We start from the raw sequence: 18852 nt of genomic DNA on the forward strand, positions 1-18852 counted from the left end.
TACAAGAATACTTTTTGTACGCAAAGAAAACAAAAATAACGACTTTATTCGACAATTCGTCTCCTCCGCATCACCCTACAGTGCCATTTTGGAGAGTATCACATACGCAAACAACGTATGCAACGTATGTACGCGGATACATTGTTTAAGTTCAGATCAAAGCGTAAACAATGTAAACAGCGTATCCGTGTACGGTGCTGCTGACACAGAAACGCTTTACGTATGTGATACTCCAAAATAAAAAAAATCTAAATCTCTTTATTGTCACACATCGTGCACACAAGTGTAACGATGGTGAAATTCTTAGGTACAAGACTCTGTGCCATGGCAGTACAAGCAACAAGATATAAAAAATTTACAATATACATAAATAGCAATATACACATTTTACACAATATACACATTTTTCACAATATACAATAGACAGTTGTACACAATATACAATATACACATTTCCATAATATACACATAGTACACAGTATACTCAAGAGACTTAAAAATGTATGTATAGCTTTTATATATGACTTACAGTGATGTATACTGTTAGTGTTTTACTGTGAAGTTCAGTGCAGTAGTTTGTTAGTGCAGAAGAGAAGATGGAGCTGCATGTGTTCTATGCTATGCAGTGCAAGACATGCTACAGTGCTGTCAGAGTCAGTGTGCTGGTGTGTAGATGGAATCCAGTGTGAGGGGTAGGACTAGTAGGGGTAGTATCGTTTTGCTATCTGGAGTTCAGTAGTCTGATGGCCTGCAAGAAGAAGCTGTCTCGCGTTCTGCTGGTTCGGGTCCTGATGCTGTGGTACCATCTGCCTGATTGTAGCAGCGAGAAGAGTTTATGGCTCAGGTGGCAGGAGTCTCTGATGATATTCCGTGCTTTCCTCACACATCTCTGGGTGTAGATGTCCTGGAGGGAGGGAAACTCACCTCCGACGATGTGCTGGGCTGTCTGAACTATTCCCTGCAGGGCTTTCCGGTTGAGAGCGGTGCAGTTCCCGTACCAGGCAACCAGTCAGGATGCTCTCCACAGTGCAACTGTAGAACTGTCTGAGGATTTTTGAGCTCAGACCAAATTTCTTCAGTCGCCTGAGGAAGAAGAGACGCTGGTGGGCCTTCCTCACTACTGACTGTGTGTGAGTAGTCCAGGTGAGGTTCAAATCCTTGAACTTGAAGCTGCTGACCCGCTCCACTGGAGTCCCGTTGATGGTGATGAGGGAGTGCTCACTGGTCCGTCTCCTCAAATCCACCACCAGTTCCTTGGTCTTCTTGATGTTCAGAGAGACGTTGTTGTTGTGGCACCAATTAGTCAGGGTGCACACCTCTTCTCTATAGGCTGATTCATCATCGTCGGTGATCAGGCCTAAAATGGCGCCAGGGTGACGCGGAGGAGACGAATTGTTGAATAAAGTTGTTATTTTTGTTTTCTTTGCGCACAAAAAGTATTCTCGTAGCTTTGTAAAATTACGGTTGAATCACTGATGTCACATGGATTATTTTAGTGATCTCCTTGCTTCGTTTCTGAGCCTTGATCGTGTAAGGATCCTTGCTGTCTATGGGAGGGTCAGAGAGAAAAATCACAATCCTTGATTCCAGTTTCGATACCTACTAAAACTACTAGTTTAACCAATAAAAATTGTATAGGCTACATTTTTAAAGACTAGTAAATAGTCAGTTGTAAAATAAGAGCAAATCAAATTACAAGCAATAGCACAAAATAGCCTACTATACAACAAAGATACAAATAGAAACGGTGCATTTCAGGCAGGTCTAACAGTGATTTTCAGGTAGCCTACAGAAATGTAATAAATTACGCTAATCAAATAACACTATAGTCTTTTTATCATTTTTAAAGTTCAAGAGCAGTGAGTGATTGTTTTTTTCTTTGTCCATGTCACATGGATTATTTTAGTGATCTCCTTGCTTCGTTTCTGAGCCTTGATCGTGTAAGGATCCTTGCTGTCTATGGGAGGGTCAGAGAGCTCTCAGAATGCATCAAAAATATCTTCATCTGTGTTCCGAAGATGACCGAAGGTCTTATGGGTTTAGAACGACATGAGGAGACAGAATTTTCATTTTTGTGTGAACTATCCCTTTAACATGCATGCCAAAAAAATATGCACTGCTCACACACTGCTCACGCTTGTGGTGTGAAACCAGCCTTAGACTAGTTTTCACTTTTTGTGCTTTCTCAACATAATCTTTGTAGTCTCAAAAGCAGAGATTCTCGCCTCAAAATCCAGTTGCGAGGAGATGCATGTCAGTACCATGTGTAAACAGTTCTTTACTGTCTTCCTGTGTCTCGTCTCTCTCTCTTTTCCCCTCATTCACACATTTTTTTTTATAAGGGCAGCGTGAGGCATGACTCACTGGCTGTAGGCACAGATAAATCTCTTCCTGTACTCTGCTTAATCTGGCCCCTGTGTAGTCAAGCCTTTGAACTGATTTACAGTGATTATAGAGGCTAGTCATGGGAGCTCATTAAAAACAACTCCAAAACTGTCTGTGAAGAAGGGCATGCAGGAGAGGAGATGCAGGAGACAGGAAAACATGCCAGACAACTATCAGATGAACATATACAACACTATGTTGTGATATTATTACATTCAGGGTGCCAGACTGAAATATAGAGGTCAGACCCAGGCTATCCCTCATTCGAAAACTGAATTATTTTATATTGTATCCTTTTGTTTTGGTGCCCTAAGCACTGACTGGCTTTAATAACAAAAAAAAGCCTACAGAAATGTAATAAATTACGCTAATCAAATAACACTATAGTCTTTTTATCATTTTTAAAGTTCAAGAGCAGTGAGTGATTGTTTTTTTCTTTGTCCTATTTTCTTTGATCAACATTAAAAACGCAGACAACAGCAGGATTATTGGAATTCTGTGTCTATCACTTTAACACCGTGTCTACACCGCAGCAGCTTGAAGTTGTCAACACTTGATGCGAAAAAGCGGCCGTTGCTTGGACTATTTCAGAAATAGAATGGGGAATTCGTTTACTTTCGGCGATTTGTCGTGTCGCGCCGCGCCGCGCCACGCCGCATCCTGTGAAGACAAAAGCCTCATTCAGACTGTCAGCCTAAATCCGATTTTGTGCATATCCGGATGGAATCTGATTTGAATAACTGACTGTCCACACAGCGTGTTGCAACTGTTCATATCCAATTTATGTGTCCATAAGCGCTCTTTCATTTTATGGAATGTGCGTTGGTTTCTATGGCAATGCCGTTGCGTTGTTATGCCAACCTAAAAACAACAATAACAGCAATACAGTTTGCAATACAGATGTTGTCTTACGACATGACAACATGTTGCCGTCACGCTGGATTATTATTATTATGGATTTCGTCTTATGATGCAGCGGCAGAAACGCAGGAAGCTGAAATGTGTGACTTTATTCCGCCGTCTCTACTGGTTTCAAAACTCAAAGAGGTGCGAATACTAGCAGTATATTGTCTTTTTCCGCTTGACTTGCAGTTCGCAACAACACAAGCTTGTTTCTGTAAAGACGTTCATTATGTTTTCTACAAAAACGACGTTTGACGTTTTTACGTTTTACGTGGCGTGAAAACGTGAAAAAGCTAGGCTAAATCCGATCTGACCGGTCAGACTGAAACAGATTTCCAGGAATGCGATTTGAATAGGATTCAAAACCACATATGAATGTAGCTCGAAACGGATTTGCAAAAATCAGATTTCATGTAGTTAGTTGCCATTCAGACTATTTAAATATGATCAGATTTCAATCGGATTTGCACAAAAATCGGATTTGGGCCGACAGTCTGAACAAGGCTAAATCACTGATTACAATGGGTTCTATTGTCTTGTGACGCATTGCGTCGTACGCGGTTCGTGTTCGGTTTCTTTCTCAGCTGTTCATGTTCACTTAAGAACCAACTACTTTACTAGGATACTCACAGAGATGGGCATTTTTTACATAATGTTGTGTGAATTTGTCCATTCAAGCGCAGGAAGGAAGCAGAGCTCAAGACGCGGCTTTCAGGCCGGGGCTTCGTATGTTTAAACTTCCCACTCTTCTACTACTGTTCTAGCTCTTGAATATTTACATTGCAAAGGCTTAAACTTTTGTGATTAAGCAGCACTAACCCGTCAACTGTACGGAGCGTCGTTCACATTTGTTCACGTTTATGTTCTCACAACATTGCACTGTTAGAATTTATAAAAATGTTACCGGCCATCTGGCGACTGACACAGTTTCATATACTCGCCAAAGCCGATTTTTACTCGCATTTGGCGCTTGGCGAGTGTTAATTTTAGGCCCTGTATATATATATATATATACAGTATATATATATATATACATTGTGATCAATATTGTGCAATACAGTTTGCAATACAGATGTTGTCTTACGACATGACAACATGTTGCCGTCGCGCTGGATTATTATTATTATGGATTTCGTCTTATGAGGCAGCGGCAGAAACGCAGGAAGCTGGAATGTGCGGCTTTATTCTGTGCTGCCGTCTCCGCTGGTTTCAAAACTCAAAGAGGTGCGTATACTAGCAGTATATTATCTTTTTCCGCTTGCCTTGCAGTTCGCAACAACACAAGCTTGTTTCTGCAAAGACTTCATTATGTTTTCTACAAAAACGTCTGACGTTTTTACGTTTTACGTGGCGTGAAAACGTGAAAAAGCTAGGCTAAATCCGATCTGACCGGTCAGACTGAAACAGATTTCCAGGAATGCGATTTGAATAGGATTCAAAACCACATATGAATGTAGCTCGAAACGGATTTGCAAAAATCAGATTTCATGTAGTTAGTTGCCATTCAGACTATTTAAATATGATCAGATTTCAATCGGATTTGCACAAAAATCGGATTTGGGCCGACAGTCTGAACAAGGCTAAATCACTGATTACAATGGGTTCTATTGTCTTGTGACGCATTGCGTCGTACGCGGTTCGTGTTCGGTTTCTTTCTCAGCTGTTCATGTTCACTTAAGAACCAACTACTTTACTAGGATACTCACAGAGACGGGCATTTTTGACATAATTTTGTGTGAATTTGTCTGTTCAAGCGCAGGAAGGAAGCAGAGCTCAAGACGCGGCTTTCAGGCCGGGGCTTCGTATGTTTAAACTTCCCACTCTTCTACTACTGTTCTAGCTCTTGAATATTTACATTGCAAAGGCTTAAACTTTTGTGATTGTAAAATAAGAGCAAATCAAATTACAAGCAATAGCACAAAATAGCCTACTATACAACAAAGATACAAATAGAAACGGTGCATTTCAGGCAGGTCTAACAGTGATTTACAGGTAGCCTACAGAAATGTAATACATTATGCTAATCAGAAACACTATAGTCGTTATATCTTTTTTAAAAGTTCGAGAGCAGTGAGTGATTGTTTTTTCTTTGATCAACATTAGAAATGCAGACAGCAGCAGGATTATTGGAGTTCTGTTCTTGGACTATTTCAGAAATAGAACGAGGAATTGCCGCATCCTGTGTAGACAATATCACTGATTATAATGGGTTCTATTGTCTTGTGACACATTGCGTCGTGCGCGGTTCGTGTCCGGTTTTTTTCTCAGCTGTTCATGTTCACTTAAGAACCAACTACTTTACTAGGATACTCACAGAGATGGGCATTTTTTACATAATGTTGTGTGAATTTGTCCATTCAAGCGCAGGAAGGAAGCAGAGCTCAAGACGCGGCTTTCAGGCCGGGGCTTCGTATGTTTAAACTTCCCACTCAGCGTGAGTAATTCACGTTTATGTTCTCACAACATTGCACTGTTAGAATTTATAAAAATGTTACCGGCCATCTGGCGACTGACACAGTTTCATACACTCGCCAAAGCGGATTTTTACTCGCATTTGGCGCTTGGAGAGTGTTAATTTTAGGCCCTGTATATATATATATATATATATATTTGCCTTGAGATAGGAAGTTTTATCTTGTTTGGGAATTAAAGTCTTTCCTTTTATATTTTAGGATTAACTAAGGTTGTATATTCAGTATATTAAAATGATAGTATAATCACAGCTCACTTATGGCTTAATATGCTATTGTCAGATTAATAGTATATATTAATACAGGGATTTTCAAATTTTGTGATGCCAAGGACCCTCAAGTATGATGATCCCCTTGTGAGGGACCCCCTTTCTAAAATATTAAGGCAGTTGTATTTTCATGTATAAAGACCCTTTAATACTGTGTGATATTAGTAATATGAAGCATGATATAAAGAAAATATGTTGTTTCCAAATTAAAATAATTTGCTGTAATATTGACAGTGTACTACAGTGAATGCAAATGATTGAAATATTATCTGGAAAATATTTACTTAGTCGACAACATGTTTTTTCTTATGATTTATAAATGTAGTATGTATTGATAAGTTAGAATTATTATATTTTACTTTAAAAACAGTATGGTCATGATTACTGTGATTAAATATTAAAATTATTTATTTCAAATACACATATTGTCTTAGAAAATGTAAAACAGTTCCTTAAAAAATGTATCTTAAAAAGAGGACCATTTGAACAGTCAGGCCGGGGCTTCGTATGTTTAAACTTCCCACTCTTCTACTACTGTTCTAGCTCTTGAATATTTACATTGCAAAGGCTTAAACTTTTGTGATTAAGCAGCACTAACCCGTCAACTGTACGGAGCGTCGTTCACATTTGTTCACGTTTATGTTCTCACAACATTGCACTGTTAGAATTTAGAAAAATGTTACCGGCCATCTGGCGACTGACACAGTTTCATACACTCGCCAAAGCGGATTTTTACTCGCATTTGGCGCTTGGAGAGTGTTAATTTTAGGCCCTGTATATATATATATATATATATATTTGCCTTGAGATAGGAAGTTTTATCTTGTTTGGGAATTAAAGTCTTTCCTTTTACATTTTAGGATTAACTAAGGTTGTATATTCAGTATATTAAAATGATAGTATAATCACAGCTCACTTATGGCTTAATATGCTATTGTCAGATTAATAGTATATATTAATACAGGGATTTTCAAATTTTGTGATGCCAAGGACCCTCAAGTATGATGATCCCCTTGTGAGGGACCCCCTTTCTAAAATATTAAGGCAGTTGTATTTTCATGTATAAAGACCCTTTAATACTGTGTGATATTAGTAATATGAAGCATGATATAAAGAAAATATGTTGTTTCCAAATTAAAATAATTTGCTGTAATATTGACAGTGTACTACAGTGAATGCAAATGATTGAAATATTATCTGGAAAATATTTACTTAGTCGACAACATGTTTTTTCTTATGATTTATAAATGTAGTATGTATTGATAAGTTAGAATTATTATATTTTACTTTAAAAACAGTATGGTCATGATTACTGTGATTAAATATTAAAATTATTTATTTCAAATACACATATTGTCTTAGAAAATGTAAAACAGTTCCTTAAAAAATGTATCTTAAAAAGAGGACCATTTGAACAGATTAAGTGTGGTCTAATTATATGGGAATATTATATATAAGGTGAATTTGGGTTAATTGGTCACATTTTTTCCTGGTTTTCTCAATGGCAAAAAGTGTCCTAATTTAACTTAATTCAATATATATATTACTTTTTCAGGTGATTTTTTTTTTTTTTAGCTCAAATTATTTTCTCTCTTTATGGGTATTAGTACTTTGGGATAGCAGGTGTGTCTTATGTTTGTTAATTCAGTGCATTGGGAATACTAAGGGAACATCCTCATTTTCCAGGATTTCAGCTTATGGAGCCGCAGGAGGCAAAGGAGCAAAAAACCATAACAAACGGTCACATGGTGTCATCATCTCAGCTATCTTCCCACTGGAGAAAGGCGACATACTCTACATCCTAATTGGACATCAAGGAGAAGATGCATGTCCAGGAGTGAGTGAAGCAGAAACTCAGACTTGGCCATTGGGTTGCCATGATATTTGCAATGTATTTATGTATAGCTCTCTGTTTACATCTATATGTTTTCTTCAAATATTTACAGAGGAACCCCCTGACCCATAATATCTGTCTTGGGGAGTCTTCTGTGATAGAAGATGGTTTTGACAGCGATGGTTCGGCCTTAAAGTGGGCAGGGGGCGGAGGTGGTGGTGGAGGAGCCACATATGTTTATTGGGTAAAATCTTTCTTTTCTTCCCGTTTTCTTGTCTCAAACACATCTTTAAAAATATCCATCACAGCCTTGTGAGTCCCCTTAAGGGGAACCATGTGGACGGCAGTCGTCGCCTGATAGTGCCTGTCTAGACAAGCATTTTTGAGACATCCTGAAATAATTTGGGGTCGTCTGAATTGGAATACAGATGGAAGTGAAGGCTTGTCTGGAATCATAGGAGGCTTTCTTTTTTACTTGAATGAAAAGTAAGTCTGATGTTGTTTTTGGGATGCACGGGGGCAGATGGAGAACGGGGAACCAGTGCCTTTGCTGATTGCAGCAGGAGGAGGAGGAAAGGCCTACCTGGAGGACCCTGAGAGCAGCCTGGACCAGATTTTCCTGGAACAATATGAGAATGACACCTCCGCCCCTGGTGTCAATGGCAAATCCGGAGCAGCAGGTACTCTTCCAATGACAAAAATATATTATTTTATGGCCCAAAATTCATTCAGTTGATTAGTTCAACAGTGATTAGTTCTTTTAATTAACTCTTTTAAAAACAATGTTTGCTACACTACAAGCTAAAAATGTTGCTCATTTCATTAAGCCACTTAAAGGGGCTATATCTTTTTAAAGAGGTCATATGACACGATTTCATGTTCTCTTTGGAGTGATACAAGCTGTTTGTGCATATATAAGATCCGTAAAGTTGCAAAGATTAAAGTCTCAAACCCAAAGAGATATTCTTTCTAAAAGTTAAGACTCAGCCACACTTTTCTAAAATACCTCATTCAAACACGCCCCCACAAATCTACGTCACTGAGTGGGAAGATTTGCATAACACCGCCCAAATGTTTATTTAAAGAAAGAAGGCGTAACTTTTATTCTCGTTGTAGCATTGTTGCCACCGCCACTTTGTCATGGAGATGCTGTGTGTTTCCAACTATGGTAAGGGGCATAAAATTTCCACCACATGGCTGAGGTATTTGGGCAATCACAATGCCCTGGATAACTGGCCAATCAGAGCACACCGCGCTTTTCAGAACAATGAGCTTGGTAAAAATCGACACGTTTCAGAAAGGCAGGGCAGAGAGGAGCAACAATAATGTACGGTATGTGGAAAATAATGTATTTTTGAACCTTAAACTGCGTAAACACATTGCATTACACCAAATACACAAAATAATGTTATTTTTAGCATCGTCATATGTCCCCTTTAAATATATGGGCCATTCTACAAAATTGGTCCAAAGTCAAAGTTGTAAACATCTTTGAAAAAAAATAATTTTTTCCAAAAATGTGTATGTATGCAAATTGTATAATATCCAAGGGACACATTTCTTGTAATTGTGTAGTTAATTCTCATATTGTATTTTCAGAAAGTTTTGGAATATTTGTCCTCTCCCCAAATTTGTCACTACCGAAACAGTAATAATAATTTAATTTGAAGGGTTATATTGACCTATTAAGATTTTGCTATTAAGATCTACTTTGAATATATACTGTATATATATATATATATATATATATATATATTTGCTATTTTATTAAATTTTTTCAGAGGTAAATCAACAACAATTACATTTTTAACAATATTTTTCATTGTAAAAGGCAAAAAGTTGATACTGATTTCAAAGTTAAGGATTCATTAGTTTGAAAATACATTTCAGAAAGTGAATATTTGTCCTCTCCCCAAATTTGTCACTACCGAAACAGTAATAATAATTTAATTTGAAGGGTTATATTGACCTATTAAGATTTTGCTATTAAGATCTACTTTGAATATATACTGTATATATATATATATATATATATATATATTTGCTATTTTATTAAATTTTTTCAGAGGTAAATCAACAACAATTACATTTTTAACAATATTTTTCATTGTAAAAGGCAAAAAGTTGATACTGATTTCAAAGTTAAGGATTCATTAGTTTGAAAATACATTGAACCAAAAACTATCATAACATCCTAGTTGATAATTCAGTATACTTTATTTTTAACAAAACATCCCATGTTTCGGTACTGACTGCACATTTTCGGTAGTGACAGTAATGCTTTTGTAGCAACCACATCACATTACAGAATTTTAACTTGCATACTAAAACACTTCTAAAACATACAAATAATTTGCATAACTGTACTAAACTTTTGTTTATTTTCCCCAAATATGAGGATTATGTGTTCCCTTTTGTCACTACCAAAACAATGATGACATGTTTCGGTCGTGACTGTTTTGGTAGTGACAGTTTTATGGGATAACACCCAAAAAAACAAAGATGTCACTACCGAAACTCCACCGTTTGGTAGTGACAATTTTAGATACTTTTGAACCTAGCTCAAAGATGCTAATAAGCACGTGGTTAGCTAGCACAATTCTGAACAGTAGTACACATTTAAAAACTAAATGTTATGGAATAACCTCCAAAAAAGTGTGCTTAATTGCAGAAAAAAAGGTGTTTGGTAGTGACCTTTCTTAAAGTTACACACAGATTTTTCATAATTTTTTAACACATTTACCCCAAAATGATGGGGCCTTTCTACTCACCATGTACCTATGACAAAGGGGGACACAGGAATATTTCCTGATCATAAATTTAGGGGTGTAGTTAAAATCAGTCTCAGCCACTGGACTAAAACATACACTGTTTCGGTAGTGACATGAAAAATGCGGGACACATTTTTTACATAAAGTTTTATAATTTACAAAGAAAATATAAAATATGTTTTTTGAACTTCACTTTTTTAAATAATCAGAAAGATACTTTTAAAAACAACAATGGAAAAAAATACAAAAATAATTTCAATATAATTTTCATAAATTGAAATTTAGGGGTTAGGGTTCGGGACAGCCACCTCCCAATTGAAAGTACCCTATAAATGATGATTTTATATATATTAAGCTTACTAATATTTTGTATATTATTGTGGGTTTCTATAGATAATAGAAGGATCTTAGTAACCATTTAAGATTTTAATACTTAAATGCTTTTTAAAAGTGTTTTTTGGTTGTGGGACAGCAGTTTGCACCAATTCTGTAGAATGGCCCATATAACTATGCAATTATTTATAATTTAATCTGAGCCATTTTTCAGACACTTTTTTTTTTCAAGAAAAATTAGGGGTTTTGAGTGAATAATGCAAGCAATCTGTAAGTTGCTTATTTTGGTTCATGTAAATGAACTAGTGGTTCAGTAGAATGTATGTCCAGTCAATCCCCAAAGTTCAGCATTAGGATCAGTGGCTAATTAGTTTGAAAATACATTGAACCAAAAACTATCATAACATCCTAGTTGATAATTCAGTATACTTTATTTTTAACAAAACATCCCATGTTTCGGTACTGACTGCACATTTTCGGTAGTGACAGTAATGCTTTTGTAGCAACCACATCACATTACAGAATTTTAACTTGCATACTAAAACACTTCTAAAACATACAAATAATTTGCATAACTGTACTAAACTTTTGTTTATTTTCCCCAAATATGAGGATTATGTGTTCCCTTTTGTCACTACCAAAACAATGATGACATGTTTCGGTCGTGACTGTTTTGGTAGTGACAGTTTTATGGGATAACACCCAAAAAAACAAAGATGTCACTACCGAAACTCCACCGTTTGGTAGTGACAATTTTAGATACTTTTGAACCTAGCTCAAAGATGCTAATAAGCACGTGGTTAGCTAGCACAATTCTGAACAGTAGTACACATTTAAAAACTAAATGTTATGGAATAACCTCCAAAAAAGTGTGCTTAATTGCAGAAAAAAAGGTGTTTGGTAGTGACCTTTCTTAAAGTTACACACAGATTTTTCATAATTTTTTAACACATTTACCCCAAAATGATGGGGCCTTTCTACTCACCATGTACCTATGACAAAGGGGGACACAGGAATATTTCCTGATCATAAATTTAGGGGTGTAGTTAAAATCAGTCTCAGCCACTGGACTAAAACATACACTGTTTCGGTAGTGACATGAAAAATGCGGGACACATTTTTTACATAAAGTTTTATAATTTACAAAGAAAATATAAAATATGTTTTTTGAACTTCACTTTTTTAAATAATCAGAAAGATACTTTTAAAAACAACAATGGAAAAAAATACAAAAATAATTTCAATATAATTTTCATAAGTTGAAATTTAGGGGTTAGGGTTCGGGACAGCCACCTCCCAATTGAAAGTACCCTATAAATGATGATTTTATATATATTAAGCTTACTAATATTTTGTATATTATTGTGGGTTTCTATAGATAATAGAAGGATCTTAGTAACCATTTAAGATTTTAATACTTAAATGCTTTTTAAAAGTGTTTTTTGGTTGTGGGACAGCAGTTTGCACCAATTCTGTAGAATGGCCCATATAACTATGCAATTATTTATAATTTAATCTGAGCCATTTTTCAGACACTTTTTTTTTTCAAGAAAAATTAGGGGTTTTGAGTGAATAATGCAAGCAATCTGTAAGTTGCTTATTTTGGTTCATGTAAATGAACTAGTGGTTCAGTAGAATGTATGTCCAGTCAATCCCCAAAGTTCAGCATTAGGATCAGTGGCTACTCTCAGTCGCTGCTTGTACTGTGATATGATATTGAAATTACTTTCTTTGAATGCTAACAGTTACTCTGTGATTTAGATTTGGATAAAGGACAAGTATTATTCCAGCAAATTCTAGCTATTCCCACATTTATGAGTGTGTTATGGGCTCTCTAACTTCATTAACTACCTACCAGCTTTTTCACAACAGCACAATACTGTCAGTTCAGCCATCAGGATCACATTATCTTATGACAATCCTGTAAGTTATGAAGGATGTTTTGTGGGATTGGCATCTGGAGGATGCGTTTTTATGCAGAACTGTCATATGTAAGCAGTTCTGGGCTCTCACTTAATAGACATATGTATCTGCCAAAAAAGTAGAAGAGCGGACAATGAGTAATACAGTAATTAGTATCTACAAGTTTGCTGGATTTTGCATCCTCAAACCAAAGGAATTTCTCAGTTCTCTGGAACAACTTTTATCTAACATGCCCAGCACTGAGTAAACATGTCTGTATTTCTGTGTGTGTGTGTGTTTAGGTGGAGGAGGTGGGTGGAGCGACCTGTCTTCTCTCCCCTGGGCAGGGAAATCTCTTGTGGAAGGAGGTCAAGGAGGCTCATCCTGTCCTGAGGCTTTGTCAGTGCTGGGATGGGCTACATTTGGAGGGTTTGGGGGAGGTGGGGGCGCTTGCACTGCTGGAGGCGGTGGTGGAGGATACAGAGGTGAATGTTAGATTAAAAACACTTGCACATATGTCACAATCACAACCATAAACTCGCTGAGGCTGCATTTATATGATCAAAAATACAATAAAACATTAATATTATAACATATTATTACAATTTAAAGGGCTAGTTCACCCAAAAATTTAAATTCTGTCATTAATTACTCACCCTCATGTCGTTCCAAACCCATAAGACCTTCATTCATCTTCGAAAACACAAATTAAGATATTTTTTATTCCAGAAAATCCGAGAGCTCTCTGACCCTCCCATAGACAACAAGGTTACTACCACGATCAAGGTCCAGAAACGTAGCAAGGACATCGGTAAAATAGTCCATGTGACATCAGGGGTTCAACCGTAATTTTACGAAGCTACTCGAATATTTTTTGATGAAAAATAACGGAAAAATTAATGACTTTATTCAACAATTCTTCTCCTCCTCATCCCTTATGCTGTGGCGCGCCGCCATTATGGAGAGAGTATCATGACATATGCGCTTGCTTCCACTTCATGTAAACAATGTATGCGCATGCTGCCGCTGCTTACATTGAACACGCACATGCGTCAGCATGCGCATGTGTTGTTTACATGGAGTGGAAGCAAGCGCATGTGTCGTGATATGCTGCATTCACGCCATGTTGTAATTACCGTAATTCTGAGATGACAACACGTGACGTTCAACTCGGTGCTGTTCACGTCTTCGGACTGGGGATTATCCGTTTCTATAGCGACAATCAACAAAATGAACCCGCGTGAAAGAATGTTGCTGGCAGCTGTAAAACACAATACAAGTAACAGTTGCTATGCAAATGCATTATTATTACACTTTATAATTATTTCTTTAGGTTGTTATTACATGGGTAGCCTAGATATCTAACTCTGTGCTGCATGTCTTTCATTTATTTTCACATTACTTTTGTATGAAGACATCTACATTGGCAAAACTCAATTACATGAATTTTAAAACATAAATATTACGAAATAACTGCTTAATTACAGTTTACTACTGGAAGCACCGCCAAATTTCTCTGGTTCCGCATGAGGTGCATCAGTCATGTGGTACAAGCCGTAGCTCTCAGAAAACTCCCAGTTCACAAGTTTACGATATGAGGTGAATGCACCTATATGCACCTCTCCATAATGATGACCCGCCACAACATACGGGATGAGGAGGAGAAGAATTGTTGAATAAAGTCATTATTTTTGTTTTCTTTGCACACAAAAAGTATTCTTGTAGCTTCGTAAAATTACAGTTGAACCCCTGATGTCACATGGTCTATTTTACCAATGTCCTTGCTACGTTTCTGTCCTTGTCTATGGGAGGGTCAGAGAGCTCTTGGATTTAATCAAAAATATCTTAATTTGTGTTCTGAAGATGAACGAAGGTATTAGGGGTTTGGAACGACATATGGGTGAGTAATTAATGACAGCATTTTCATTTTTGGGTGAACTATCCCTTTAAAATAATACATATTGATATGTAATTTATTTCTGTGATGTAAAGCTGAATTATTTAGCAGCCATTATTTTGGTCGTCAGTGTCACACGATTATTCAGAAATCATTCTAATATGCTTATTTGGCGCTCAAGAAACGTTTCTTATTATTGTCAGTGTTATAATTGTTGTGCTATTTTCAAAAGTAGAGAATTTATTTGAAATAGGAATCTTTTGTAACATTATAAATATAACATATAGTATAAGAAATGACTTAACTGTCACTTTTAATTAATTTAATCTGTGCTTGCTGAATAAAATTATTAAATCAAAAAAATCATTTAGATGGTAGTGTATATAATATGGAAAATAAATTGTATTATATACCTTTATTTATTATGTGATATACCAGTACATTGCATTATGCTGTAGAATTTATGATTATCTTTTTATTTATTGATTTTTACTGCAAAAGCAAAATATTTTGACGTTGTAATGGAAAACACAGGAGAAGCCTAACGCTACAAGGTTTAGATTGTAGTTAAAATGTTCTGTTCAAAGTTATTATTGACCCCTTGCTCTGAGTTTTTACTGGAACATACTGTAAAACAAAGGTCTGTTGTTAGTTATCACAAAGAATGACTTGCTTTGTGAGGCAGATGTTTCATTTAAAAAGATTATTGTCCAGCCGTTGTTAAATCATCACATGTGCATTCGCAGCCCAAGTCTTTTTTTTCAATGTGGATTGTTTGTTTTAATTACAATTTTATTTTATTTTTTTGATGTCACCTTTGCCCAGGTGGTGATGCACCCCTTCTTGATGGCATCACAGCAGATGGACAAGACGGCGTCTCTTTTGTTCACCCCATAGGAAAGATATTTCTACAACCACTTGCAGGTCAGGCTGTATCTAATCCAGACTGTCTATAATGATGTACATTGTGCTCTTAAATATACATACCCCTTACATCTGTAAGATGTTTAGCATTTTTAAGAGCGAGATAACATCTTAAATAAAAAATGATAGCGTCTTAAAAAATAAGATCATAAAAAACTGTTCACATGCATTTAGTTTTATTACACACATCCAGAAACAAGTCACTAAAACTTGCAGATTATAAAACGTATAAGCAGAACTGTATTTGCATATATGTATACACAGACACACGCATGTCATCTAGAAAATATGTGAAATAAATCCTGAAATAAATTGTTTTAGTGTTTTTCAATACACCCAATATGCACTAGCACAGATTGTTTTCTTATAGAAGTTGGCTGTATTGAGAAAACAGGTCACGAACACATCCACATTGATTCAGTAATAAACATGAAATTGAGAAAATTTAACTCGTGGTAGATAATAGAAGACCTTATGTGACTTATTGAAGTTGGCGCCACTGTTTATTACTGCAAGTGTGTTTTGAGTTAAAGGGCCAGAAGAGGCCAAGCACAAATTTTTGATACTACTTCATGTTAACTTTCATTATTAAGTCATTAACAAACATTATAAAATGCTTAACAGACTAGTTAAAAAAAAATTCTGTTCAACTAGTTACTAGTTAATTTACCAACGATCTGTTTTGCATTATATAATGTAATCATTTTTATTAATGCAATTATAAACTATTACCTTTTATCTTAAATTATGAACTGTATTTTTAACTAGGTGTTGGCAATCATATGTGACCCTGGACCACAAAACCAGTCATAAGTCGCTGGGGTATATTTGTAGCAATAGCCAACAATACATTGTATGGGTCAAAATTATCGATTTTTCTTTTATGCCAAAAATCATTAGGTTATTAAGTAAAGATCATGTTCCATGAAGATATTTTGTAAATTTCCTTATGTAAATATATAAAAACGTAATTTTTGATTAGTAATATGCATTGAACTTCATTTGGACAACTTTAAAGATGATTTTCTCAATATTTAGATTTTGTTGCACCCTCAGATTCCAGATTTTCAAATAGTTGTATCTCGGCCAAATATTGTCCTATCCTAACAAACCATACATCAATGGAAAGCTATTTATCCAGCTTTCAGATGATGTATAAATCTCAATTTGAAAAAATGACCCTTATGACTGGTTATGAGGTCCATAACATGGAACATTTAAGATATAACACTGCAACTACAATGTGTGCTGTTAGTTTTTAGTCTAAGACAAAACCATATGAATTGTAGTTGCAGTGTTTGATCTTACTTTCCCTGTGTTTCCCTGCAGAAGTGTGTTTTACAAACTGACAGTTGCTGTCATTTGCCGTCGTAGAGTAGGGTACAAAATAGTAATATGTACAGTACATTTACACACCTTTTGTACATGTGATGGCATCAGCCACTTGCACTTTTCAGTTGTGCTTGAGGCTGTATCTCACATTTTAACACCAGCTTCAATGGAAAAAAAAAAAACTGCCCCAACATGAGAACAGGATTCTGACAATCTGAAAAAAGAATGAATAGAATTTATTTATTAACCACAAATGGCTAATACATTAAGATATAATAATATATTAAGACATTGGTAATATATTAAGATATATCTTTATTATATGTTTATGTATTATTATATTTAAAAAAACAGATACTACAAGCAACACCACACTACACTTAACAGTTATACAAAATACAGGCAAATGTAAATAACTTACCCGGCAATGCAGTTGCAATGAGCTGCAATGACTTCTCCGTCTTGTTTTGCGATAATCCATGCCTTTAGTGGCATTTTGGCAGACCTTTGAGAGTGGTTAACCTAATAAAGTAAAGTAAACAACCGTAACGCTAACATCAAGAGGTGCAGCAGCATTGAATGTTTGTTGCTAGGTTAATCGATAGGACAAAAAAGAAATACTCACGCGGGCAAAAACCAAACGATTGTCATTGGGGAGCACCTTGGTACCGAGGTCATTGACTCAACCACTAATAAAAAATGGTATGCATCCATACTTTTGTACGCCTTCATCTGTTTTTTGGAGTAGAAGGATGTCTGGAGGACAAGGTTGTTACTTACTGTATAACTACTGCCTCAATGGCAGGCAAATATTTCAGTTCAGCAGAAAATTCGCTCCTCTTCATAATATAAGGATCACATCCAACATATGTGTTGATTTTCTGTTTATATCTTTCTTTTGAAATAGTGCCTAATCCCTGGGGTTTTGCAGCAGTACTGATGTATTTGTATGTGTTCTAGCTATGGAGAGTCATGGGGAAGCTGAGATCGAGGTGTATCTAAACTGCAGCCACTGTCAGACCCAGAGCTGTAAGAGAGATGAAGATACCAGACTCATCCTCTGCCTGTGCGACAGCGACGAGGTTCTTGCACCAGACAACGTCACCTGCCTAGGTACCTAAACAGCCGGTGGCCATTTGCCCTTAAAAGTTTGTCTATAAAAGCATTTGTTTGAAATATTTCTAATTCACCACTTTTTATGTCATCCACCAGTTGTTCCATTGGGCTCCCTGGCAGACAGACCCCCATCCCTGATATTTATCCTGGTGGTGATCGCGTCCACAGTAGTTACGGGTGTTGTTCTGACCTGTGCCAGCCTCTTTTATGCCAAAAATCATTAGGTTATTAAGTAAAGATCATGTTCCATGAAGATATTTTGTAAATTTCCTTATGTAAATATATAAAAACTTAATTTTTGATTAGTAATATGCATTGCTAAGAACTTCATTTAGGCAATTTTCTCAGTATTTTTTTGCACCCTCAGATTCCATTTACAAATAGTTGTATCTCGGCCAAATATTGTCCTATCCTAACAAACCATACATCAATGGAAATCATATTTATTCATCTTTCAGATGATGTATAAATCTCAATTTAAAAAAATTGACCTTTGTGGCCTGGTTTTGTGGTCCAGGGTCACATATTTAATGTTTTATATTAAATATATTTTAAACTGTAAATTTTAAATTTACACCCAAAAGTTTATTTTGGCAACTGTTTATTAGCATGTACTGTAGATGGTATCAAAGAAAAAATACATAAAAACTTTTTTTTTTCTTATTTTATAGGGGCTTTAAACTTCTGATAATTTAATCAATATACATAATTATAT

General features: G+C 35.9%; 1 protein-coding gene across 1 annotated transcript in view; it reads left to right on the forward strand.

Moving 5' to 3' along the window:
- Window positions 1-18852, forward strand: part of LOC107719457 (leukocyte tyrosine kinase receptor-like) — a 71176-nt gene that overhangs the window by 40839 nt on the left and 11485 nt on the right. Inside the window, exons 13-18 of the mRNA XM_016526866.1 lie at window positions 7715-7865; window positions 7975-8106; window positions 8386-8542; window positions 13171-13353; window positions 15591-15689; window positions 17982-18134. Coding sequence (XP_016382352.1) covers window positions 7715-7865; window positions 7975-8106; window positions 8386-8542; window positions 13171-13353; window positions 15591-15689; window positions 17982-18134 — 875 coding nt within the window. The remainder of the gene's footprint in view (window positions 1-7714; window positions 7866-7974; window positions 8107-8385; window positions 8543-13170; window positions 13354-15590; window positions 15690-17981; window positions 18135-18852) is intronic.

Source organism: Sinocyclocheilus rhinocerous, unplaced genomic scaffold, assembly GCF_001515625.1.
Source record: "Sinocyclocheilus rhinocerous isolate Xijiao unplaced genomic scaffold, SAMN03320098_v1.1 scaffold1234, whole genome shotgun sequence".
NCBI classification, from domain to species: Eukaryota; Metazoa; Chordata; class Actinopteri; order Cypriniformes; family Cyprinidae; genus Sinocyclocheilus; species Sinocyclocheilus rhinocerous.